Source organism: Phyllostomus discolor, chromosome 6 (assembly GCF_004126475.2).
Source record: "Phyllostomus discolor isolate MPI-MPIP mPhyDis1 chromosome 6, mPhyDis1.pri.v3, whole genome shotgun sequence".
Taxonomy (NCBI): domain Eukaryota; kingdom Metazoa; phylum Chordata; class Mammalia; order Chiroptera; family Phyllostomidae; genus Phyllostomus; species Phyllostomus discolor.
The window spans coordinates 76,628,162-76,653,713 of NC_040908.2; the positions used below are offsets into that span (position 1 = coordinate 76,628,162).

Consider the following 25,552-nt stretch of genomic DNA (forward strand, 5'->3'; position numbering starts at 1 on the left):
ATATCAAACTACACTACAAAGCCAATGTAATCAAAACAGCCTGGTACTGGCACAAGAACAGGAGAATAGATCAACAGAACAAAACAGAGAGCCCAGAAATCAACCCACACCTTTATGGTCAATTAATATTTGACAAAGGAGGCAAGAGCATACAATGGTGTAAAAACAGTGTCTTCAATAAATGGTATTGGGAAAATTGGCCAGGTACCTGGCAAAAAAATGCAACTAGACCACCAACTTACACCATACACAAGAATAAATTCAAATTTATAAAAGACTTAAATATAAGTTGCAAAACCATAAAAATACTAGAAGAAAAAACAGGCAGTACAATCTCTGACATCTGCTAGAGCATTATTTTTGCCAGTATGTCTCTGAGGGCAAGGGAAACAAGGGGAAAAAATAAATACATGAGACTATTTCAAGTTAAAAAGCTTATGTACAGCTAAAGAAACCATCAACAAAATGAAAAGGGAACCCACTGTAATGGGAAGACATATTCACCAATGATACATCTGGTAAGCGGTTAAAATCCCAAATATATAAAGAACTTATACACCTCAATACCAGAAGACAAACAATCCAATTAAAAAATGAACAAAGGACCCATCCAAACAGACCCTTCTCCAAAGAGAACATACAGATGGCCAATGGACATATAAAAAATGCTCAACGTCATTCATCATCAGAGAGATGCAAATCACAACTACAGTGAGGTATATCACCTCATACCTGCAGAATGGTTACTATCAATAAATCGAAAAACAACAAGTGCTGGCAAGTATGTGAAGAAAAGGGAATGCTAGTGCACTGCTGGTAGAAATGCAGACTGGGCAGACTCAACAAAAATTAAAAATGGAACTGCCTTTTGACCCAGCAATACCACTTCTGGAATATATCTTAAGAATCCTGGAACACCAATTCAGTAAAATATATACACCTCAATGTTCATAGCAGTATTATTTACAATAGCCAAGATCTGGAAATAGCCCAAGTGCCCATCAATAGATGAGTGGAGAAAAAAGATGTGGTACATTTCCACAATGCAATACTATGCAGCTGTATGAAAGAAGGAACTCTTACCCTTTGCAACAGCATGAATGGACCTGAAGATTATCATGATAAGCAAAATAAGCCACCCAGAGAAAGACAAATACTGTATGATCTCACTAATATATGGAATCTAATGAACTAAACAACAAAATAGAACCAGAGGCATAGATACATGGACTAGACTGACAAATGTTAGAGGGGAGCAGTGGGGAGGACTGGATAAAAGAAGGTGAAGGGATTAAAGAATATATATAAAACCCATGGATACAGACAGTAGTATGGTGAAGACCAGAAGGGGGCTGCTGCTGAATGGAGGTGGGCAAAGGGGGAAAAAAATGAGGGACACGTATGATAGTGTCAATAAAAGAAATTTCTTAAATAATAAAATAAACAGCATTTCAGATACTAGGATGAATAAAAATTAATATTATTTTAGTAGATCTGAAAATATATCAGATTTCATTTTGTTCGTTAATAATTTAAAATTCTTTACTTCATATTGACATTGTACACTTAATTTTCAGTCTTTCCTTGTATAATTAAACAATGTAAATATATAATGTCATTGCATTTCATGTAACTACTATTAAATTCATGTATGTAAATTTTAAAAAAATAGTGCCAAGCTTCAGACATTTTGGTGATCACCTTGATGTGCGCCTATGCCAGTGGCCACTTGTGCTAGGCTTATGGTCACTTAGTTGAAGCTCCTTTCCGAGCCAACCTTGGACATACCTTATGCCAGGCTTGTAGCTATCTGATGGCAGTTATAATGCAAGCTGAGACAGACTGTTGGTTGTATTGCACTTGGGGAGTCTTAACAAGTGGTATAGGACATGCCATGGACAGCCCCCAGTTGTTTGGATTTGGAGACTCTTGAGATATTTTAGGAATATCCACAGCATAAGCTAACACAGACCGCTTGTGTGGAACAGCTACTGGAAGTGGCTCAGGGTGTGTTGGTGTCTGAGGCAATCAACATGGCTGGAAAAACAGTGTTAGCCAGGTTAATGGAGAGCACAGATTTGGAGCCAACCTAAGCCTGCCAGATAGGTAGTGGGAGGGGTCAACAAAGTAACAAAAGTAGTGCCTACTAGCACTTTGGTCCCCAGATAGCATTGTTCTGACCTCTGCCCTTCCATCTCTCACCCCTAAGCTACTCTATTCGGTTCCTCTTTGCAAGTCCTTGCTGTTCCTGTTGCTGGTGCCTAGAGGGAGGGAATTCATGAGGGAATCAGCCCATAGGCCTCTCAAGAGGAATGCCTGGGACTCCAGGAGCCCTCTGCCTCACTCATACAATTCCCACAGGTTTTCACAGCCAGATATTATGGGCACTCCTGTCCAGGAAGCCCAATGTGGTGCTGGAACCCCTCATTCCTTAGGGGAGACCTCTATAGCTGAGATATCCCTTCTGATTCTTAATCACCCCACATGGGTGTGAAACCTGCACATTCTGCATCTCTACTCCTCCTATCACTCTTAACATGGCTGCTTTATCTTTTTAGTTATAATATCTATAAGTTCAGCTAGTCTTCAGATGGTTCTCAATGATGTGTGTTCTGTAACTTAGTTGTAATTTGATGTGGTCGTGGGAGGAGGTAAGCACAGCGTTTACCTACTCTACCATCTTGACAAGAAGTCCTGAGCCTCTTTTCCCTTAAAAAAGAAGGTCAGGGAAAAAATATGTAGTTTTCTAAATTATGCCTCTATTGGCCCTGGCCAGGTAGCTCAGTTGGTTAGAGCATCGTCCTGATATGCCAAGGTTGCAGGTTCGATCTGTGGTCAGGGCACACACTAGAAGCAAGCAATGAATGCATGAATAAGTGGAGTAAGATAGATGACGGTGTTTCTCTCTCTCTCTCTCTCTCTCTTTCTCTCTCTCTCTCTCTCTTTCTCTCTCTCTCTCTCTCTTAAAATCAATGAAAAAATAAGCCTCTATTAAAAGCTACTTTAGGGTTACTTACTTTCGAAAGGGCTTTGGTGTCCCATGTTCAGGTATCCTAAAACAATAAAAAATAACATAAAAACAAAATGTAATAAAAAAATTTTTGCTAAAGATACTCAAAACTGGGTTAAATGAGTGGCTGATAAATAATTCTACTGGATATTGTAAGATTAATATCAAACTAAAAAACATTTAGTACCCACCTAATATGTACTACCAACCTAGGTTCTAGTTCCTTCCCAAAAAATCACATGTAGTAAACTCTGCAAACTATAGGGATACTATACAATCAAAAAACTTTAAGCAATGTCCTAAACTTACACCTAAATGATCACTGAATTACCTTTCTATTTCCCATTCCTCCTCTTGCACCTGATCCAATGGAGGAAGCAGAAAATCAAAGATGATATTAGAAGTACGAGGTGTGCCATCCAAGGAATCTCCAGATACTGGTGTTTCTCCAACTTGCTTTGATCCTGCAAAGACAAATGTCACACATTCAATTCATGTTAACATTTAATATTAAGATGATTACAAAAAAAGGTTAGTCCCAAAGACTTCAACCAAATCCATAGTCACATTCATATTTAAACAATTGTGGGTTGGCTAGAACCAAAATTCAAGTCTATAAAATTTTAAAATACACTAAAAATAAACAGGAAAATCAATTTTAATAGCCTTTAAAAGTCAACACAGGACATAGCAACAACTCAGGAGAGAAAACAACATTCTCTTACCATATCTTTCTCTATCCCCAATCTTTTTCATTCAAATTTTAGATAGTATGGTGATCTAATAACAAATAGTAACTTATATTTCTTTTTCCTAATTTATTATCTTTAGGTAATACCTATTTCTTCCTCCTCTGAAGATATTGCTCATTTATGCTTCCTACTTTCACTTTCCCCGTGTTTATCCCCAACGTTTAATATTTATTTATTTTTTTTATTTTTTAAATATATTTTATTGATTATGCTATTACAGTTGTCCCATTTCCCCCTTCACTCCCCTCCACCCTGTGCCCCCTCTCCCACCCACCTTCCCCCCCTTTAGTCCATGTCCATATGTCATACTTATGAGTTCTTTAGCTTCTACATTTCCCGTACTATTCTTGCCCTCCCCCTATCTATTTTCAACCTACATTCTATGCTACTTATTCTCTATACATTTTCCCCCTCTCTCTTCCTCCCACCCCTACTGCTAGCCCCCCCTTGTGCCCTCTATTTCTGTGGTTCTGTTCCTATTCTAGTTGTTTACTTAGTTTCTTTTGGTTTTGCTTTAGGTGTGGTTGTTAATAATTGTGAGTTTGCTGTCCTTTTACTATACATGTCTTTTCTTTATCTTCTTTTCTTAGATAAGTCCCTTTAGCATTTCATAAAGTAAGGGCTTGGTGATGATGAACTTCAATTTGACCTTATCTGAAAAGCACTTTATCTTCTCTTCCATTCTAAATGAGAGCTTTGCTGGATAGAGCAATCTGGGATGTAGGTCCTTGTCTTTCATGACTTGGAATATTTCTTTCCAGCCCCTTCTTGCCTGTAAGGTCTCTTTTGAGAAATCATCTGACAGTCTGATGGGAACTCCTTTGTAGGTGACTGTCCCCTTATCTCTTGCTGCTTCTAGGATTCTCTCCTTCGTTTTTACCTTGGCTAATGTAATTATGATGTGCCTTGGTGTGTTTCTTCTTGGGTGCAACTTCTTTGGGGCTCTCTGCGCTCCTTGGATTTCTTGGAAGACTGTTCCCTTTGCCAGTTTGGGGAAGTTCTCCTTTATTATTTGTTCAAATAACTTTTCCACTTGTTGGTCTTCCCCTTCTGGTACCCCTATAATTCGGATGTTGGAACGTTAAAAGGTGTCCTCGATGGTCTTAAGCTTTTCTTCGATTTTTTGAATTCTTATTTCATCATGCTCTCCTGCTTGGTTGATTCTATCTTCCTTCCGGTCCACTGTGTTGTTTTGAGACTCAGATTCCTTCCTTTCACAATTGGCTCTTCTCCGTGTGTCTTCCTGCATCCCTTTTATGGTAATCTGCATTTTTTCATGTAATTTGGATCCAAAATCCACCAGTTCCGTGAGCTTCCTGATCACCAGTGTTTTGAACTGTGCATCTGATAGATTGGCTATTTCTTGGTCACTCAAAAGGATGAGTCCTGGGGGTCTGATCTGTTCTGCTGGAAACATGTCTTACGTCTTTCCCTGTCTCTCTTATTATTTTACTTATTTATTTATTTTTTCTCCGGTCTGGTTGCTCTTGTTACAGTGGGGGGCGGAGCCTTAGGTGTTCACCGGGGCTGGGCGCCCCAGTCGCTAGCTTGTGACGTTATATGTGGGGGCAGGGGCGGGAGTGGGGACAGGAGGGATCAATGGCCACAGTTTCGTTCTCCTGGAGTCAGACACTTCCCTGGGCTTCTGGGCCGTGAGCTCTGCCCTGGTCCCCAGTCGCTGCCCCACTGATTCCCCCAGCCGCTGCTTGCGTACTCAGGGATCACCGCTGCACCGCTGCGCTCCCGCACCCCGGATTGCTGTCGCGCCGATTTTGCACCAAATTTCCCGCGACCTACGCTCGCCTGTGACCCGCGCCAGCCCCGCACCCGCTCGCTCAGCTCGTCCCCTACCAGTCTGGATGTACGGGTCTACTTCAACTTCTAGGCTGTCCGACTTCCATTTAGATAAATCCTCTGACAGTTCTGATATTATGACTGCAAATCATTGTTGTAAATTATTGTGGTTCTGTTCCTGGTTGTGCGAGGAGGTACGGTGCGCCCACCTATTCCTCCATCTTGCCGGACGTTTAATATTTATTAGTAGTTGGATTATTGGTTTTAATTAAGTTTGAACAATATAATCATATCTATTTTTTTTACATCAAGAAGTTAATATCAGATTACTCTTCTACATCAGATTAGGTATTTGGTGTACATACCCTTCCTTCTAATTATATTTTTTTCCTCTACCTTCATTTCTTTCAACTACTATTTTACTTGTTTTAACATTTCTATTCTGATCTGCGGCCACAACTAAATATTCTATGCTTTGTGTAAGAAATTGATTCTCAAAGTCTAAAAACGAGTAAAGTGCTTACATTATTAGGTCATTATATACATATTGTCATATACAATATACAACATACATGTAACTATTATTCCTGTCAGGTTAATAGGTATACTAGTTAAGATTATATTTTCTTTTCAATTGGCCCAATAATGCAAAATTCCTGGGCCACTTGAAATTAAAGTTTTATTCTATTAAAGTCTTATACCCCATCAATTACTTTAAAATTATGCCACTTTTTATTTTGCTTCTTGTTTAAAATCATGACTTAACTTTCTGAACTGTTTTTCGCAATGCTTTTCTATTATTACTGTCAAAGTAATATAGTTTTATCAAGTCTCAATTTTTCTTCATCTGGTACATCATACAACAGTATGCTTAAAATCCTTCTCTTGCTTATTATCCTTTATGTTCTTGCATTCCTTGGCCTGTGACACAATTACCATGCTGGAACTCCTCTTCATCACTTTCCTAAGTTGTTTCCACTTTTCCCTGATCTCATGACATTTTCTTTCCTAATGCTTTTCTCATTTTGCTGAAGTGGTACCTTCAAATAATTTTCAAGAAAAAGCTACATTTAAGTTAGACTTTTAATCCTGGCATATCTGAAAATCTCTTTATATCTTTCTTCATATTTTATGGATAGTTTGAATGAATATAGAATTCTAAGTTCAATATCATTTTCTTTCAGCGAGCTGAAGGCATTGTTCTTTGTAGTCAAACACCTAGTGTTATAATGAGAAATGTGATGTAGCATAACCCCTATTTTCTCTTGAAAGATTTTTCTTTTTTTATCTTTGGTATAGTGAAATTTCCAAAGTCATTTTAGGTATGGATCTCTCATTTTTATTATTATTCACTGTAGCTGGTTCCAAGTGAGCTCTTTCTACCTGAAAATGTGTATTCTCTTTCAATTCTGGAAAGATTTTTTCTGTCATTTCTCTAACTGCCTCTTCTCATTTTCCTCTACTGATGTTTTGTGGAGATGACCTCTGTAGTGATTCTCTATATAATTCTTGTCTCTTGAATTTCTATCTCTTGATATTTATAATACACATTCTGAAATATTTCCTTGACTATATTTCTAGGGACTATTTGTTTCTTTAAATACTAGCAGTTAAAGCAGTTTAAAAATACGTACACAAATTCTTTTACACTTATCTCTTCAGGGGTATAGCCTAATTCTTCTGACCTTGAGTGCGGACTACATTTAATGACTTGCTTTTAACTTGCTGAAGTGACAGTATGCACCTACAGAAACTGAAGTTATAAAAGACATTGGGGCTTCTTTCTGGCTCTGTCTTTGGATCCCCAGGGTGATCCTGGGGAAAGTCAGCTACCGTGTCATAGAACACTGAAGCAGCTCTATAGAGAAGCCCATGTGGTAAGGAACTGAGGCTTCCAGCAAGGAACTAAGATCTTTCTGCCACCAGCCACCTGTATGAGCATGGAAGCCAGTCTCCTGACCTCAGCTAAGCTTTCAAATGACATCTTACCTGTAACCTTATGAGAGACCCGAAGCCAGAACCACCCAGCTAAGCTACTCTTGAGTTCCTTGTCCTCCAAAAAAATGTGAGATAATGCTTTCTGTGTTAAACCCTTAAGTGTTGGTATAATTTATCACACAACAATTGATAAATAATATAATAATTACTATACTATATGCAGTAGTTATACTGAAACTATTTCTGGTCTTTGAATGCTTTTTTATAGCATCTTATTCTTGTTTTACAGATACAATGATTTATTCTTCCCAAGTATACTGTCTAATGTAAGAGGTATTTTTTCAAGTGCTTGTCTATTACCAAAATTATTGTTTTCTGCTACTTTTTCTGTTCTTTTAATATTCTCTTTTTTATACCACTAATATGCTTGGCATTATATATTATCTTAGATCTTGACTCAAACAAGCACATTTTCCAAGAGTGAGTAATGCTGCTCATACTTAAAAATATAAGACCTGGCAGATGATTTGGCTTTCTTTTGCTACTACTTGTAAGTAGATCCATTTCAGTTGGAGTTTTCTGAGCAGGATGAAGTCCTAGCTTGCCTACTGTCAGGCTTTAGGCCCGCAAATGTTAGAACTCCAGGACAATCATATCATGGAGAACTTAATTTTCTCTTTACAATTCATTCAACTTCCCTAAAACAGAGCACATTCTTCTTCTGGTACATAAATGAGAAACTACTTACATTTTATAATGCAAGGATCAGAAGCTGCTGACATAATTGTTTTGATTACAGACTTTCAATTTACTCATTATTTTCAACTTTCCTTCTCATTTATGTACTCTATAACACATGCATGTTCTGAGACTGAAGTCTCAACAGGCTTCTAATGGGCAGACTGGCTCCCACCTTGAATTTCTCAAACAAATTTTGGGCTCCAGTTTCCTTTATGGTGCTTTGTCCATCAAACCACTATTGTCCTCTTTCAATCTCCCAAAAATGTGTTGAAATCTCTTATTTGTTGATAACATCTTATCTTCCTCTACATACTTTCTCTTTACAGTTTTCATTTGTTACCTATCATGTTTGTATTTCCAAAAGATACAGGACACATGAATTAATGTATGTACATAATCCAACATCTTCAGAATTCTCTATCAGACAAAATCTCCAGATTTTTCTCCGTCACCCATACTTCTTTGTCTTAACTAAAAACATGCCTATCCCATGACAATGCTACTTCTTCTGTGACAGCCCTCTCAAATAGAGACTTATGTTTCTTTCATGCACTACGTACTTTAGGGTAGACATGGGATGGACAGCCTACTTCTTCCTCAATACTATTTTTAGACCGTTACCTAGCTGTCTTATAAAAATCCCCTTGTTCCACTAAGGCCTTCATTGTCTAGCTATGATTACATGTTCTCCTTCCTTACAACAATCATCTAGTAACACTGAACCTTTGGTAGCTGGCTCAAAGTTTTCTTCTTAATGCTCATACCCCATGAGGTGACCTCAAAACCTATATACACATTAAGCTATTCAAACTCCTGTCTCCTTGGTTCCTCACCTTCTTCATCTCTGACAACTTCTTCAATGCCACCTCTCTGGACACTCCCACGGCTTTATCACTTTATCATTTATCTTGACATCACCAGAACTGGAACTGCCTCCCAAATCACTAATAAAGATAGACATTCTCTTTTCCAAATAAAACCACCTATTCTCCCAGCTCACTTGCTTATAATGGATTAGGAAACCCATTATAACAAGTATAAAGAAATATGCTAATAAGCTCTTTTCCCAATTATCTGCAATTACTTCACATCTTTCTTTAAATCCCCTTGTTCTTTTCATCAAAGCCTCACTCTTAGGTAATAACCTTATCTTTCACATATACTCTGCATCTCATCTCTTTCTTTTTCAAAACTTTGTTCTATTGGTTATGTAGTTTATTTCTTGCATCTTCAACTTCATTCTTACAACTGGTTTCCCCTTAGCATTTAAAACACATTTCTGGTATCTCTCATTTTTAAAGTCTTCTTCAGATCCCTCACATCTGGCCCTAATCACTGACCAGTCCCCTCAACACTCACTTTACCTTTCCTCTATTGTATTTAGCACAATTTGAATTTGTGTGTGTTTGTGTGTGTATGACTATTTCCCCATGAGACTAAGCTGAGACTTCTTGTGGGGCAAGAATCTATGTATAATTATTGTATGCTAACATCAGTTATGAAGCTTAATACATACTTCTTGAATGGATGAGAACTTAAAAATTATCATTCACGTAGGTTTTTCACTTGTTGTAAAATATTAAAATTTAAAACTAAATTGAACTGGGATTCAGTCTTGATTAAAATAATCTGCCACTCTATTTCTTAGTAGTTTTATTGTTTTAAAATCTCAATACTTAGTTAATTTGAACTACAGCTCACCCGTATCATTCTCTTTCCCTCCTTCCTGGAAAAGAGTGGCCACTGAAGCCATAGAAGACATGGAATTGGCTGGTAGGTATCCAATGTCTGATCCTTCACTTGCTAACCCACTCTGGCGCAACTTAGCAATGTCCTGAGGCTCAGGACTCACAGATAAGGGTACAGATAAATGCTTAGGGTGGCGCTGCTTCTGTAGTTCCATGGCTCTGCCAACTGAACAGAAAGAAAAGGTAAAAAATTAGTGTTTCAAAACAACTAAAAAAACATGATCTAAAAGATCTGGAAAAATGTCTAAAACCAGGTAGGCCCTAGAAAAATATAAGGTTAGTTATTATACATAGTGAGAAAGAAAGGAAAGAAAGAAAGAAAAATGAGAGGAAAAGACAAAGAAAGGTAGAAGAGGGAAGGAAATAGAAGATGGATAAAAAGAAAAAGGAGAGAGATGGTGGAAGATGAGGAGGAGAAATAGGAGGTAAAAAAGATGAGTGATGAGAAAGGGAGATGAGGGGAGCAGTTGTAGGAGGGGGAAAAGGGAATGCTGATAGACAAAGATAGATACATATGGAACTGTACTCATTTGTAAGTGTGATGAAGCCTTTTGACTCTGTGAGCTCTTAGAAGCTCCCCATTTGTCCCTAACACTCCCAACTTCATCAGCGAAACATGCCTCAGAGACCATTCAGACTAATCCTTATCCTGCTCATTACTCCTCTGCACATCTATCACAAGAAGCTAAAACCTTTCAGGTCATCCATCCTCCACAGAACTTACATCATTAATTAATCATTAACTTATATATCATTAATCATAAAATTCTTCCTCCCTTAATTCCAAAAATTATTTTCTTCTGTATTCCTTGGAACTCTTGGTCAGCATATGTGAAATGCTCCATCTTCTCAGTGTTTCTCAACAAAGGTACTAAAGGCATTTGAGTGAGAATTCCTCATTGTGAAGGATGTTTAGTATCACTATATCGCAATACCATCTCCACTCCAACCATGCCAACATATTCAAACATGGCACTGCCTAAGTTATGGACCACTACATGAACTAGTTTCCTCCCCATAGTACTCCTATACCTATTTCTCCTATAGCCTTCTCTAGTGGGCTGATTTTTCTCCATTAAGCCAGAGGGTAGAGGGAGATGAGAAAACAAAGCACAATTGAGAGATGAAAAATTATGGAATTAAGGAAAGAATAATATATGTATAAAGAAATTAAACAAAGTATGGTGGAGAGATCCAGGCACATATATATTTTTAAAAATTTAACAATCAGAACTTGAATACAAACAAAATTAGAACAGGGAAATAAGTTGTATCATGGATAACTGATGGAATGCTCTACTGCCATTAAAGAAGATGTTTATAACAATTATATAGCCACATGCAGAAATTTAGTTCAGTTATAACATTGAATGGAAGCAAGGCACATTGGAAGTTCAGTGGAATCATGACAAGAATATCTATTTCCAACAACTCATTCTGGCTAAATGAACCTCTGATAAAAGGAGGCATGGAATGGTAGGAATGCAGCATTTCAAACTTCAACATACTTGCACTATTGTCATGACGGCTTGGCCTCCTTGGGGGTCCCAGGATGCTGGAGAATCCTCTGCGCTTCCCTTTCTCTTCACCTTCCCTATCTTTCTTCATAGTGTGCTAGAGTCAAGGTACAATAAAAGAGATAAGAGATACATAACAGAGTAGATTTATTTTGTTGCTCTCAAGTACAGAAATGCAATTCCAATGATCATTTATAAGAAATTAGTTAAATGTAAATGAAAGACACACACACACACAATTCTCCTTAGAAACTAGTACACACTACTGTATACACATCAAACTTAGATATCGGGGGGAGGTAGAAGAGGGTTTAGTGAGGCTACATGGAGATCAAAGGAGACAACTTGGAGTGGTGCACAAACAATACAATATATAGATAATATTTTATAGAACTATATACCTAAAACCTGTGTGATTTTATTAACCAATGTCACCTCAATAAATTCAATTAAAAAAAACTTAAGATATTTTTAAAATTCTGTAGACCTGATAATTCTGGAAAATAAAAAGGTAGTTACATAACACATTTGCTGGGAATTTGTTCTAAATGATTCATTTACTCATTGGACAAATATTTACTAAGCTCATAAAATGTGAAGGCACAATGTTAAACACTGGGGATACAATGATGAAGGCATTGTCTGCCCTCACAGAGCTCTACAATCCAACAACAATTAAATGGAAACACAGATAATTACAAACTGGACAGGTACCACAAAAGAAAAGGATAACAGAGTTAGGGATAGCGCTCTGTGTAAATTGCTATTTTCACTTTCCATATTGTCTATAATTAGTTCATATGTCTGTTTTTCTCACTAGATTTTGAGTTCCTTGGCAACAGGGGCCATATCTCATACCTATCAGCATGCTTACCACTAATTTGCTGAGACAGTAAATACCAAGTAGAGGGAAAGCACCGAACCAAATGCAAAAAAGCACAGAAAACTAAACACACTGTTATTCTTCTAGTCTTACTTTGATTTTTGGAAGGAATCCAATCCGACCCCGTTTATGCTCCAAATTTCGAGGTTCTTTCACTTTTACTCCCAAATGCTTCATGTACATGAAAATAACATACTGCATTGTTGAACTAGAGGAGAATGGGTTAGGTATAATAAGACTTCTGAGAAAGGAAGGAGGATAAAATAAAGATTGCAAATGACTTCAAAACCTCAATGATGGAATTCTTAGAATTTATTCAAGACACTAAAATATTAGTCAAATAAAATATAGGCCACCAGACAGAGACAGTTCATACTTTTTAAGTTAAAAGAAAAAATATATAATTTAGGACTGACAAAAGATAGTTTTTTTCTTCTTCTTAGAATTCTAGGAAAAAAGTTATATTACCTCTTATCTTCTTCTATAGCCTGAGCAGTCATCCTAAAAATAAAAATATTTAAAAACAAAATATTAAAATTTAATAAGAGTTGTATTAAACCCAGATACCTGAAAGAACAGAACATAGCTGAATGTTTTGGGAGCCACACTAAATCTGTGTTACATGGAATATAACTGGAAAACAACAAGGAAGTACATGTTTTTCACTCTCATATTATCAACTGTAAATGTTTTATAGCAAGAACTATTTCTAAACCTTATAAATTGAAATTAATGAAAGTATTCCATTTATGGTCAATTAGAAATTTTGTAGTTATTCACTTTGTTAATATCTAGAAAAAGAAACTCAAGACCTTTATTTAAAGTAAAATATCAGCAATAATAAAAAACTACAGTTTCTCAAATATCATGACAAAATAAATAGCTCCACATACCTAATCTGACACTACCTCTAAATTTGTTTAGAGTAAACTTTCAGCATAATAAGCATCTCAGAAAAGAGGGCATTTCTACATATACTTGTATTACTTACAACACTTCTTCAATTTTGGCAACAATTTGTTCTGCACATGCCCGTTCCTTCTCCAAAGTTACCCGGTCTTTGTCTCGCTCTACATCAAGTTTAGTCAATTCGCTTTCAGCCAAGGTCAGCCCCATGCTCCGTTTCTGCCTAAAAAGAATAGGAGGAATTTCCTGAGGAAGCCTAAAGAAAAACTATCTCCCTCAGAAAAGTTTCCACAGCAATGGCTTTCTAGTAACTGGAAAATGTCACATTTTTTAAAATTTCAGAACACCATGTCACCTAGGACCCTGGAAGAAAAAAATTCTAGAGGCAATCTATATCCTGAAAAATATATCCTGAAGGAACACACTTAATACTGAACTCAAATGCTGAAATCATATGGAATGGGAACTAGGAACTCTCTACCACTCCAACACTTTGACTCCAGATGTTCATTATGTTTTAATAACAGTGATAAAGACCGTATGTTCAACCAAGGATTTAAGCATAACCTTTCCTACCTAAAAAAATCAGAATAATCATATCAGCTTATATCTATCACCAAGCTTACCGAAAATCTTCTAAGTGCCTCTGAATTTCTGGGTGGACTCTTTCTTGCATAGTTTGAATATAGTAGCGATGCAGATCCTCAGGAATAAGCTCAGGTCGTCTTTTCTCTGCAAAAGAAAAGGGAAAGAATGACTTGATTTAAAGGTATAGTCTGTGCATTGTAACTGGCAACGTATCAATGCTATCTGATGTAAACTTATCTTGGAGTAACATAACAAGAAATTCTTCAATTCGATTCATGTATTTCATCTCAGAATTCAGATTTCATTTACCCTTAAATGCAGGTGACCTACTAGTCACCACATGACACATAAAACCTTTACAGATGAGTTGAGGTAGGTAACTATAAAGATATAATTCTCCAGGATATTGGTACTGTGAACTTACCTAGATCTACCGATATTTCATCAGGAACAGAAACTTTCAGGTGCTAAAACAAAAATGCAAACAAAAAGTGAGACAGCACTAATGGCTTTTCAAGATGTATATAAGTACCTGTATAAAATAAAGAACTAGAACTTGTAGATCTATTTTTACAAGCATACTAATGTGTAACTCATTTACTAGGTGCCACCTACCCAAATTTCACAGCTTTGGTATGCTCTATTGTTTAAACTTGAAAATAAGCCCTTTCCTAAGGTTCATGCTATAAAAAAATATCTACAGTATTTACTAGATGACTAAATGCTTCTGTGCCTAACTTATTCCTATTGGCTTTAGCTTTCTAGAATGAATATTCCTATTGGCTTTGGCTTTCTAGGATCACTGGTTAATATAATTAGTCACATATCATTTGAATTAATAGAGGTAAAACCTAAATGATGTGTATATATTATGAAAAGTTTACTCACATATAACCATAAATTTTATTTGCTCTATATGAGATAGTCCCACTACAGACCACGATATTCCCAGTCACTTTCCTATGTAAATTTAAAGAACCCTCACAATAGTCACATTCCCAATAAAAAGGTATTGGATGTCAATGTTGAGGGTTCGGTGTCTTCAATCTCCAGTAACCACCTATAGTATTTATACTATTGAACTAATTAAAGTTACTGTGTCATAATGTAGTTCACAGCTAGGATTTTCCCCATAACAACTGCAGTTTCTTATCTCAGTACCAGGTAGCTTCATTTTTCTTTCCATCAATTTGGAAAATGTCTTGAAAAATAATTATTTTTTGCATTTACAGGAAACACCTTAACATCTGCATACTTACTTTGTATTATTGTCTAACTACTTTAGTCATATACTTCTACAATTTAAACAATTCCTATAAAATCTGAACTTTTATATTTGAAAGTAAGTCACTATGAAAAACAGGGAAACAGATTTCAAAGTTTTCTCTTTAACTAAATTTGCCATGCCATAGTCAAATCAACTTTCCTAACACTATTTCTAGCACAAGCACAAAAATTATATAAATGTTCATTTCTTTATGAGGGTACTTATGTGAAATAAATGTCACCTGTGGCTTAAAAATAATTAGCAAATTCATCAAGGTTCTTACACTTTAATGTTAATAAACTTATAGATCTGTAGCAAAATATTAAGTTTTAACTTAACATGGAGCTCCTTAAGAAATGTGAAACTCAAATACAGTTCAATATACTATCATTTCTTCATGGAAGCAAATTATCTTAATAAATAAAATATGTAATATTTTAAACAACAGCAGTAAAATCAAAATCCTAATTAGTTCATTTAAAAAAATCTAATCCTGGAGGTGATGGAAGTGGGTATAAGATAAACAGCTATAAAGGCTGTAAGGAAGTAAATTTTGTAGGACAGTATAAGTCAAATTAAGGTGTTTAGACTTTTAAAATAAGAGAAAGTACTGCAAAAAAAAAAAAAAAAAAGAATAACATCAAAATCTGTGCAAACCAAATCAATCAGCACTGTTCACACACTGACACTAATAGAAATGTAAAGTTAACATGCATTTTGTAATTATGCTATAATTACATAATTTAAGTTTCTTTTTTATGAAAAAATAGATTATAAATGTACAGAATATTGTTTAAAATTTTTCAAAAACAATCAGTATTTCTACCAATCTAGTGAAATGAAGTTTTAAGGAATTCTGTAAAAGAAATCTGTAATCTTTAGCCAATACTACATGTTGCTAAAGATACTGACAAAACTATTTGTATGTATTTTAGGTGAATTTTGATAATTCCTTTTTTTAAAAGGTGTTATTTACTTATTTTTAGAGAGAGGGAAAGAGGGAGAAACAGAGGTACAGAAACATCAATGTGTAGTTGCCTCTAGCACGCCCCCTACCAGGGACCTGGCCTGCAACCCAGGCATGTGCCCTGACTGGGAATCAAACTGGTGACCCTTTGGTTCAGAGGCTGCCACTCAATCCACTGAGCCACACCAGCCAGGGCAACTTTTGATAATTTCTATATATGTAAAATACAACTGAAACCTTGGGCAATTAAGTGTTGTTCTGCTTAATCTGACTATATTTTTTCTGTACTTTTTTGATACTTGTGCCAACTGCTCCCTGCTTACAAAGTAAATTACCTAGACAGAAAAAAATATTGTTTCTGACAAATCTGTTCACTGTCACTTAACATTTGGTACGTCAGGTGCATCCAAATTGATTTTTTATTGAAATGAATTTTTCCAGAAGCATGAAAATTGACCAACTGGTTTCTAATTCTCAAGTACTATTTCATTTATTATTTAAGAACAGTGATTATGCCAGATTTTCTTCTTTTTACATCAAAATACCATTCACTGATATACCATTAGTGTGCAAAAATTGTAGGCATCTTTGATATTTCATCATTTAGTATCCTAAATAGTCCGGGAAGTTTCAGGCTAGAAACTTTTTAAGAAAAATATGCTGTACTAAGATATTTTTTTAAGTATATTTTATTGAGCATGCTATTACAGTTGTCCCAATTTGTTTCTCCCCTTTATCCTCCACCTTCCTATACCCTTGCACCTTCCAGCATTCCCCCCACCCCATCCTTAGTTCATATCCATGGGCTGTACATGTAGGTTCTTTGGATTCTCCATTTCCCATACTACTCTTAACCTCCCCCTATCTATTTTGTGCCTACCTATTATGCTTCTTATTCCCTGTACCTTTCCCCGCTGTTGTCTCTCTCCCCCTCCCCACTGATAATCCTCCATGTGATCTCCATTTATGTGATTCTGTTCCTGTTCTAGTTGTTTGCTTAGTTCCTTTTGGTTTTGATTTTTTAGGTTCAGTTGTTGATAGTCATGCATTTGTAGTCATTTTACTGTTCTTATTTTTTATCTTCTTTTTCTTAGGTAAGTCCCTTTAACATTTCATATAATAAGGGCTTGGTGATGATGAACTCCTTTAACTTGACCTTATCTGGGAAGCACTTTACCTGCTCTTCCATTCTAAAGGATAACTTTGCTGGATAGAGTAATCTTGGATATAGGTCCTTGCTTTACTACTTCAAATACTTTCCAGCTCCTTCTTGCCTGCAAGAGTTCTTTTGAGAAATTAGCTAATAGCCTTATGGGAACCCCTTTGTTAAATAACTGTCTCTTTTCCTCTTGCTGCTTTTAGGATTCTCTCCTTATCTTTAATCTTCAGTAAGTGTAATTATGATGTGTCTTGGTGAACTTGGGTCTAACTTCTTTGGGACTCTCTGATCTTCCTGGACTTCCTGGAAGTCTATTTTCTTCACCAGATTGGGTAAGTTTCCCTTCATTATGCTTTCAAATAACTTTCTAATTTCTTGCTCTCCCTCTTCTCCACCTGGCACCCCTATGATTCGGATGCTAGAACGTTTAAAGTTGTCCCGGAAGTCCTTAAGCCTCTCTTCATTTCTTTGAATTCTTGTTTCTTCATTCTGTTACAGTTGGACCTTTACTTCTTCCTTTTGTTCCAAATTGTTGATTTCAGCCCGTTTCCTTCCTTTTACTGTTGTTTCCCTGTATATTTTCCTATATTTCACTTTTCATACTCTTCATTTCTTTCCTCATTTTACAATCCAGCTCAATACTTTCTGTGAGGATCCTAATTACCAGTGTTCTGAACACTACACATCAGATAGATTGTCTGTCTTCTTGTCACTTAGTTCTTTTTCTGGACTTTTGATTTGTTCTTTCATTTGGGCCATATTTCTTTGTCTCGTTGTACTTGTTATGTGGTAAGGGGTGGAGCCTTAGGTATTCGCCAGGACGGGGCAACCTTCTTTGCTATGCTGTGGCACTTTCTGTATGGGAGGGTTCAGAGAAGCAGCAATGCCGCTTGCTTGGCTCTTGTCCCATTTTCTGTTACTTCCCACAAGTGGTGCCCTTTCATGTGATGATTTGCAGGTGCGTGGGTCTGTGTACATTTCAGGACTCTGTGGGCATCTCCAACAGACTCTTGTGTGAGACTGGGTGTTACCCCATGGATTTTTATAGCCCAGGGTTTTGAGTCTTTAGTTCCCCCCACGCTGAACCCCAGAGGTTCACAGTCTCTCACTCCCCAGTTGTTCCTCCTGGCTTATCCACACTCGAATGTGGGATCGCTCACATAGTCCATCACCTTGACTTGTCATGCATCTTCTCTGCCCCCATCTCTGCCCCTCTTACCAGTCTGGATGAATGTTTAACTCCTTGGTTGTTGGACTTTCAACAGTTGTTGAAACTGTTGCAGTTTCAAACTGCATGAAAATCAAATCATGCAGTTTGATTTTCTGGCAGTTCTGGTTGTTCTTTGTTTTTAAATTGGTTGTTATCCTTCTCTTGGTTGTGCAAGGATGTTGGGGACCACTCTGTGTGGTTTCAGAGATTGCAGCTCTGCAAAGGCAAGCTCTGAAAGGGGCTGGTAAGTCTCCGTGGAAAACCAGGTCATAATGCAGGTGGCAGGCATGACTCGATTCTAACACCAATGGTCCCATGAAAATCAGGCCTAAAATGTACATTTTTGTCCTTTGAAGCCGGCTCTGCTCAGCAATAAGCCCTGTCAGTATAACCCAGATGTCTGAGTTCAAGGCATACGGAGTAAAACTCCCTACTTCATGATATATGCCTTTACAGCCATCTGGCACCTGCATGTCTCACAGACCCCAACCTGAAAAGATTTCTGTGTTTCTTTAATTGTTATCTATAGATACTGTTAGTTTTTTTATGACTATAGCCTCTTGGACATTGACTGACAAGCTATCCATGTGTGCTGTATCCCCCTGCATTTCCCAATCCTAATAAAAGCTGTGTAAGAGAAGGGTTCAGGGCATTCTCCACTAGAGGGAACTGCCAACCCTTTTCCTGCCAGAGCAACAAGACTGTGTCCAGGACAACTTTTTTTTTTTTAAGATTTTATTTATTTTTAGAGAAGGGACAGGAAGGAGAAAGAAGGAGAAAAACATCAATGTGTGGTTGCCTCTTGCACACCCCCTACTGGGGACCTGGCCTGCAATCCAGGCATGTGCCCTGACTCTCTCTGACTGGGAATTAAACCAGCGACCCTTTGGTTCGCAGCCCATGCTCAATCCACTGAGCTATGCCAGCCAGGCTTTTTTTTTTTTTTTTTAAGATTTTATTAATTCCTCGCCCAGGACAACTCTTTATGCTCATCTACAGGAGCCCGGGGAATCTCACTGGCCAAAGTTCTCCACATGAGGAAGAGAAGTGTTTCTGTCTACATCTCTCCCTTGGCTGGAACTCCTCTAAGATATTTTCATTGTAGTTGAAATTTGCTGTACCTATGAATCCAGTCCATCATATTTTACTCCTAAGATTTTTAAAATGAACATTTATATTATGCATGGTGAACAAAAGGCAAAGTTCAACGATCCAGGGAAAACTTTTGTCAAGTGGTCCAAATATCAATTTATGGATCAATTCTGTCCACAATAAAATACCCATTCCATAATTTTATTATTATTATACATAACTTTTTGTTTGTTTTAGTGCATTTACGTGGAAAAATAAAATGTAAGTATGCACCTATGTCATTACCATCCAGTTAAAAAAAAAAGGAAAAATAAAAAAATCTAAGTGACTACTCTATACCAGGACTTTTCCCCCTAAATCCTTACCTGATGAAAAGGGACACAGAGAGAGAGAGAGAGAAACATGATGTGAGAGAGAAACATCAATTGGTTGCCTCCTGTACACACAGACCGGGGATTGAATCCACAACCTAGGTATGTACCCTGACCAGGAATTGAACCTACAACCTTTCAATGCATGGCATGATACTCCAACCAACTGAGCCACACTGGCCAGTGCTCAGGATTTATTAATAGTGGAGAAACAGCAGTGAATAGACAGAATAAAAATATCTGCCCTGATAAAGTATATAGTCAGGGAGGAGTAGGAATACAAACAAAATAAATAAATAAAAGTTCTGTGGACAAAAATAACAAAGATAACATGAAGTGAAAGGGATCAAATTTCAAATAGGTTGGTCAGGGAAGGCCTCAATGAGAAGGTAAGTATTTTCAGCAGTGTGTAGGCAACTTTATAAAGGAATACAAAAAAAGCAGGGATCTGGACAAAGAAGGGGGCCAAAATGTGTGCATGTGTTCATTTGCTTTAAGATAGGAGAACTAACAATATATGCTAATGTAAATGATTCAATAAAAAAACAAAAACTGATGGTGCAGGGTAAAATGGGATATCATTTAAATAGCCTCTTTGAGTAAGTATAAAGAGACATAATATACATGGTATGATGAAGGTAGATGATTTATCTGTAGAAGTTCTCTTCTGTATACTATTATACTTTAAATTTCTCAAAGAAACACCATGTCATCAGCTGAAAGAGAGGAAGTGATGGAAGTTTTAGGAGAAGGAAGATATGAAAGTCATCTAGGAGAACTATAAATATGAAAGAACTAAGGACATGTAGTGTGATTATCCAGGAAGCATTAAGGGCTAACTCTCATTTATACTATAGCAAGGCTAATAATAAAAATCTTAGTTTAAAAACCTATTAAGATTTTGACTGGTAAAATAAAACACTATTATCACTTACTATCATTTATGTGAATTAGATCTTTTCCACCACTTTTTAGTTATACTTGTACCTACAAACTTCAAAAAGGCAAACCAGAATTCAATTATGCAAGTATTATCTTTTGGATCCTAATATATAAATGTGTGTATCACTTGTGTTCTCTTTTTACTCTTTCATCCTAACTATAAATATGTAGAAACCCAAATATACCTATCTCCTAAAATCTACTGTGACAATTCATATGCCTACAACTAATTTAAACGATAAAAAGTAACAGTCAAGAGTAATCACTAATTGACATATAATACACAGCTCACAAAGCACAACAATATCCAAAAATAGGGGAGGGAAACCTGGAAGTAGGAGGCCAATTATTCAATGTACTATAACAAAGAATTTAATATTATCTTCCTAACTTACTGCAGATCGATCCAGGAAGAACTGATGAAACTCAAGGAAGACACGACGAGTCTCCTTGGAATTGGTCTGTTTATAAAGGTCTGAATAGAGATAACAAAGCTGTAGTAAAGAAGAAAATAGAAAAGATAAAGTGAGAAGTTAAAAATATATATATAATCTGTTAGATTCGTACAGAGTATGAATGTTTGGAACAGGTAAGTCACCATAAATAATCTAATGACTATCATATAATGAAGTTAAAAAATAATGTTTTTTTAGTATCTTTCATGTTTATCCTTGTATGTTTAGAAAACTGAAAGAAGTGTGTCCAGTTATCTTGCATAAGTGAAAAGTTTTAAGGTTTATGAATCAATATAAGAGCTCTGAATTGGCTAAACTGTAAAATACATTACCAATGTCGCAGGGTCAAACTGTGAAATTACATGATGTAAAAAAACAGCTAAGTGAGCAGGGCGAGATTTTAGCAGTTCAATGCTCTGGAAACAGCTGCACTGCCCATTGATCTAGAAAAAGAAATAATTATATGTCAATAACTCCAACACAAATGTTCAACTAAAGATATCAAAATTTTACTCTGATTTACCCTAAAAATTCAAGATTTAAAATATTTCACTAGAATGTATTAGCAACAGAGGCTATAGAATCTCTTCCTCTGAAATAAATAAACTCTTGGAAATAGCATGGAAGAATGTCCATCTTGGGAGAATTCAAGTTTAGAAGATGATTATCAAGGAGCTGAGATACCTGCAAATGCAAAAAAACTGTCTAACAAAACTTCTAAAACTGTAATGAAAGGCTTTTTGCCTAATAGTGAACTACTCATTTTTCTTTTCTTTTGGGCTAATTGTAGAAATTGTGGTAGAAAATGGAATTGTATGATTTTTGGTAAGACACGGCCTAGAATACTTGTATATTCCCTAACTACACTGATAATAGAAAACAGTAATAGTTATAATAGAAGTAACTAGAATCGCAATTTTCATATAATTTTTCACTTTTAAATAAGGTGAGACTAAAGTTGATCTAAACAAACAATACCAATTCTACACCATCTCTTTCAGAAAATATAAGAGGCAACACTTCTCAATTAATGCTAAAAGGCCATCACTACCTAACTATCAAAACCAAACAAAATAATTACCAAAAAAACAAAACAAAAAAAAACTACACACCCCCATAAACATACACACAAAAGTCCTCAGCAAAATAATAGCAAATGGAATACAGCCACACATAAAAAGAAAAATACATTATAACCAGTTAGGGTATATCCCCAGAATCTAAAACTGACTCAACATGCTAATATCAATCCATATAATTTACCATATTAGGGGACTATTATAATCATCTCACTCATTCAATAAAATTCAGTATTCATTCATGATAAAAACTCTTAACAAACTGGGAATAGGAGGAAACTTTCTTAACCTATAATAAAAAGTATCTACAAAAAAGCTACAGCTAACTTTATTATACTTTATGATGAAAGACTAATCTTTCTTCCTAAGATCAGTAATAAACCAAAGATGTTCTGCCTCACTGATCCAATTTAACCTCATACTGGAAATCTTAATCAATGCAATAAATAAAAGATAAACAAGTTGGAAACAAAAAATCATCGTCTCTAATCATTCACAACATGGTTGTCTATGTAGAAAATCCCAAAAAGTTTTTTAAAAAGTTCCTGGAAGTACCAAAGGCAAGAATCAAGCTAATCATATTCCTATATGCTATCAATAAACAACTGGAATTTCAAATAAAATAAAAAAACTTTACAATAATACCTCCGTCTCCCCAAATGAAGTACATAGATATAATTAATGACTTCTTACCAGTTTTAAAAGCAAAGTCATTTCTGTTGTTTAAAGCTAAAATAAGCAACTAATCCATGCAACTAACCAATTAATCTTAGGCATAAAATTTAGCTTTGAATCCTTAATAATTTAATGTCAATCTCCCAAAAGTGTTCATTTTTACAATAAAAAATCTCAAAAAATTAATGGGCTTTTAGAAAAAATATCATCACCTGTTCATGTTCAGTACCAAAATCATCATCCTCTGCTCCAATAATATGAGGTGCTGTATGGGTTGAGGGACTTCCAATAAGTGATTGAGTATCCTGGTAATATTCAGAGAAAAGAAATGGAAAAATTATCTAGTCATCAAATTTAGAGACAGGATAAAGCCAAACCATCAAAAGATGTGGTTGACTAAACAGATGGGGTTTCTTTTTATTTATTTTCTTTATGCACTTTATTTTCAAAGAAGTGGTTCTCAAATTTCAAGGCCATGAACTACTGTAGCAAAGAAAACTACTATAGTATTTATTTTTTTTCTTGTAGGAAAAATAATATTTCCCCTGGGAATAAAAAAAACATTCTTTGCTCACAATACCCTTGGTTTTCTGATTGTAATCACTCTCGTATACTTCATTTATGATGTCATACAAATCTAAAACTTGTTACAGAAACAAAAAAATTAGCTTATTTTAAAAAGTTAGATTTTAAAAAGTGGGTGAAGACAACAGGACAAAGGAAGAATGAGAGTAGAAATGATAAGACAAAGTTAGCAGAGGTTAATACAAAGATTTCTATTAATGTCATATATTGAAAACCATCACTAAATCCTATTTTTCATTTTTCATTTTTTCATATTTGCATAATGCAGTGTTTTTCGACTCTGGCACTGTTGATATTTTGGGTTAGATAATTCTTTGTTGTGGGAGCTGTCCTGTGCACAGTAAGGTATTTAGCAGCATCCTTGCCTTCAACCCATCCATTAAATGCCAGTAAAAGCCTCTCAGTCATAACAATCAAACATGTTTCCAAACACTGCCAAATGTCCCCAGAAGTGGGGGAGAAAAAAAAAAACCCACCCCTGTTGAAAGTCATTTGGCACAATCTAAAATAAAATTTGAAGTAATCACATAAAAAACCTACTACAGAAGCAGATGACAGAAATTATAAAAATAAATTAACAGATCTCATTCCATGCAATGAATCATCCATTTCCCAACTCACAGAGTAAAACCAGCATGAAAAAGGCAGTGTAGAGGCATTAATGTATACTGTAAAAAATACAGGATATCTGAAGACGACAAATACCAAAACCAAAGACTACAGGGCATCAAGAGAAATAAAATTTGGAAAAAAATAGAAAAGAATGAGTTTGGCTTAAATCTGGCAGCAGTTAACATGCAAGATCTGTTTGTGGCTGAGCAAAGAGAGTGAGGCTATAATCATTTGGGAGTCATCTGCAAAGTAGTTATAGTCGAAACTATGAAATGGATCCAACAAATTATAAATTAAGTAAATAATATGTAACTGTTGTTTCTACTCCTTAAATGTTGTCCTACACTATGTAACTGCATCTCCTAAACTTGATTTGGCCTTTTTTACTACTTATTTTTTCAGAAACACACATATTTTAATTTTTTATTTATTTTATTGTATTTTTTCCATTACCATTTATTCCCCTTATACTCTCTTCTACTTTTAACCCCCTGCAATCACCACACTGTTGTCAGTGTCCATGAGCTCTTTTTTTTTGCTCAATCCCACCACACCCCAAACCCCACCCCAGAGCTGTCATCCTGTTCTCCATGTATAAGTCTCTCTCTATTTTGCTTGTCGGTTCAGTTTCTTCATTAGATTCCACATATGAGTAAAATCATATGGTATATGTCTTTCTCTTACTGGCTTATTTCACTTAGCATAATGTTCTTCAGGTCCATCCATGCTGTTCAAAGAGTAAAGTTTTACTCATCTTTACAGCTGGGTAATATTCCACTGTGAAAAAAACTAGATTTTAAAACCCAATGTTTTAGTAATTTAAGAAAAAAATTAGGTGAAACAATAGAAAGGCATATACAACAGTAGTAGACAGACAACTTCTGATTTTATAGCTATTTTAATTTATCTGATTTTTCTATATGTTCCTAATTATGAATGTATCATAGTACGATATTAAGCTTTTTACTATAAAACTTTATACAATTCTAATTTAAAAAATAAAATCAAAATGCTAAAAGTATATTTCCACTTCTAGGTATACACCCAAAAGAACTGAAAGAACTTGAACAGATTTGTATAGTCATATATATAGCAGCATTATTCGCAACACCCAAAAGAGAAACAACTCAAGCGTTCACTGACAAATGAATGGATAAAAAAATGTGGTATATACATATGATGGATTATTATTCAGCTTTAAAAAGGAAGAAAATTCTGACATGTGCTACAACATCGATGGACCATGAAAACAGGCTGGTCA

At 35.8% G+C, this 25,552-nt stretch overlaps 1 protein-coding gene across 9 annotated transcripts in view; it reads right to left on the bottom strand.

Moving 5' to 3' along the window:
• Positions 1 to 25,552, bottom strand: part of ARHGEF12 (Rho guanine nucleotide exchange factor 12) — a 220,213-nt gene that overhangs the window by 59,204 nt on the left and 135,457 nt on the right. For 8 of the 9 annotated variants that reach the window (XM_036028379.1, XM_036028377.1, XM_036028374.1 and 5 more), the window contains 12 exons: positions 23,307 to 23,399; positions 21,673 to 21,783; positions 21,281 to 21,379; positions 14,302 to 14,344; positions 13,916 to 14,021; positions 13,375 to 13,512; positions 12,852 to 12,884; positions 12,477 to 12,591; positions 11,492 to 11,597; positions 9,937 to 10,149; positions 3,342 to 3,474; positions 3,018 to 3,053 (listed from right to left, as the gene is read on the bottom strand). In XM_036028379.1, the coding sequence (XP_035884272.1) occupies positions 3,018 to 3,053; positions 3,342 to 3,474; positions 9,937 to 10,149; positions 11,492 to 11,597; positions 12,477 to 12,591; positions 12,852 to 12,884; positions 13,375 to 13,512; positions 13,916 to 14,021; positions 14,302 to 14,344; positions 21,281 to 21,379; positions 21,673 to 21,783; positions 23,307 to 23,399 (1,226 nt within the window). The remainder of the gene's footprint in view (positions 1 to 3,017; positions 3,054 to 3,341; positions 3,475 to 9,936; positions 10,150 to 11,491; positions 11,598 to 12,476; positions 12,592 to 12,851; positions 12,885 to 13,374; positions 13,513 to 13,915; positions 14,022 to 14,301; positions 14,345 to 21,280; positions 21,380 to 21,672; positions 21,784 to 23,306; positions 23,400 to 25,552) is intronic. The other variant, XM_036028373.1, reaches the window with a different exon arrangement.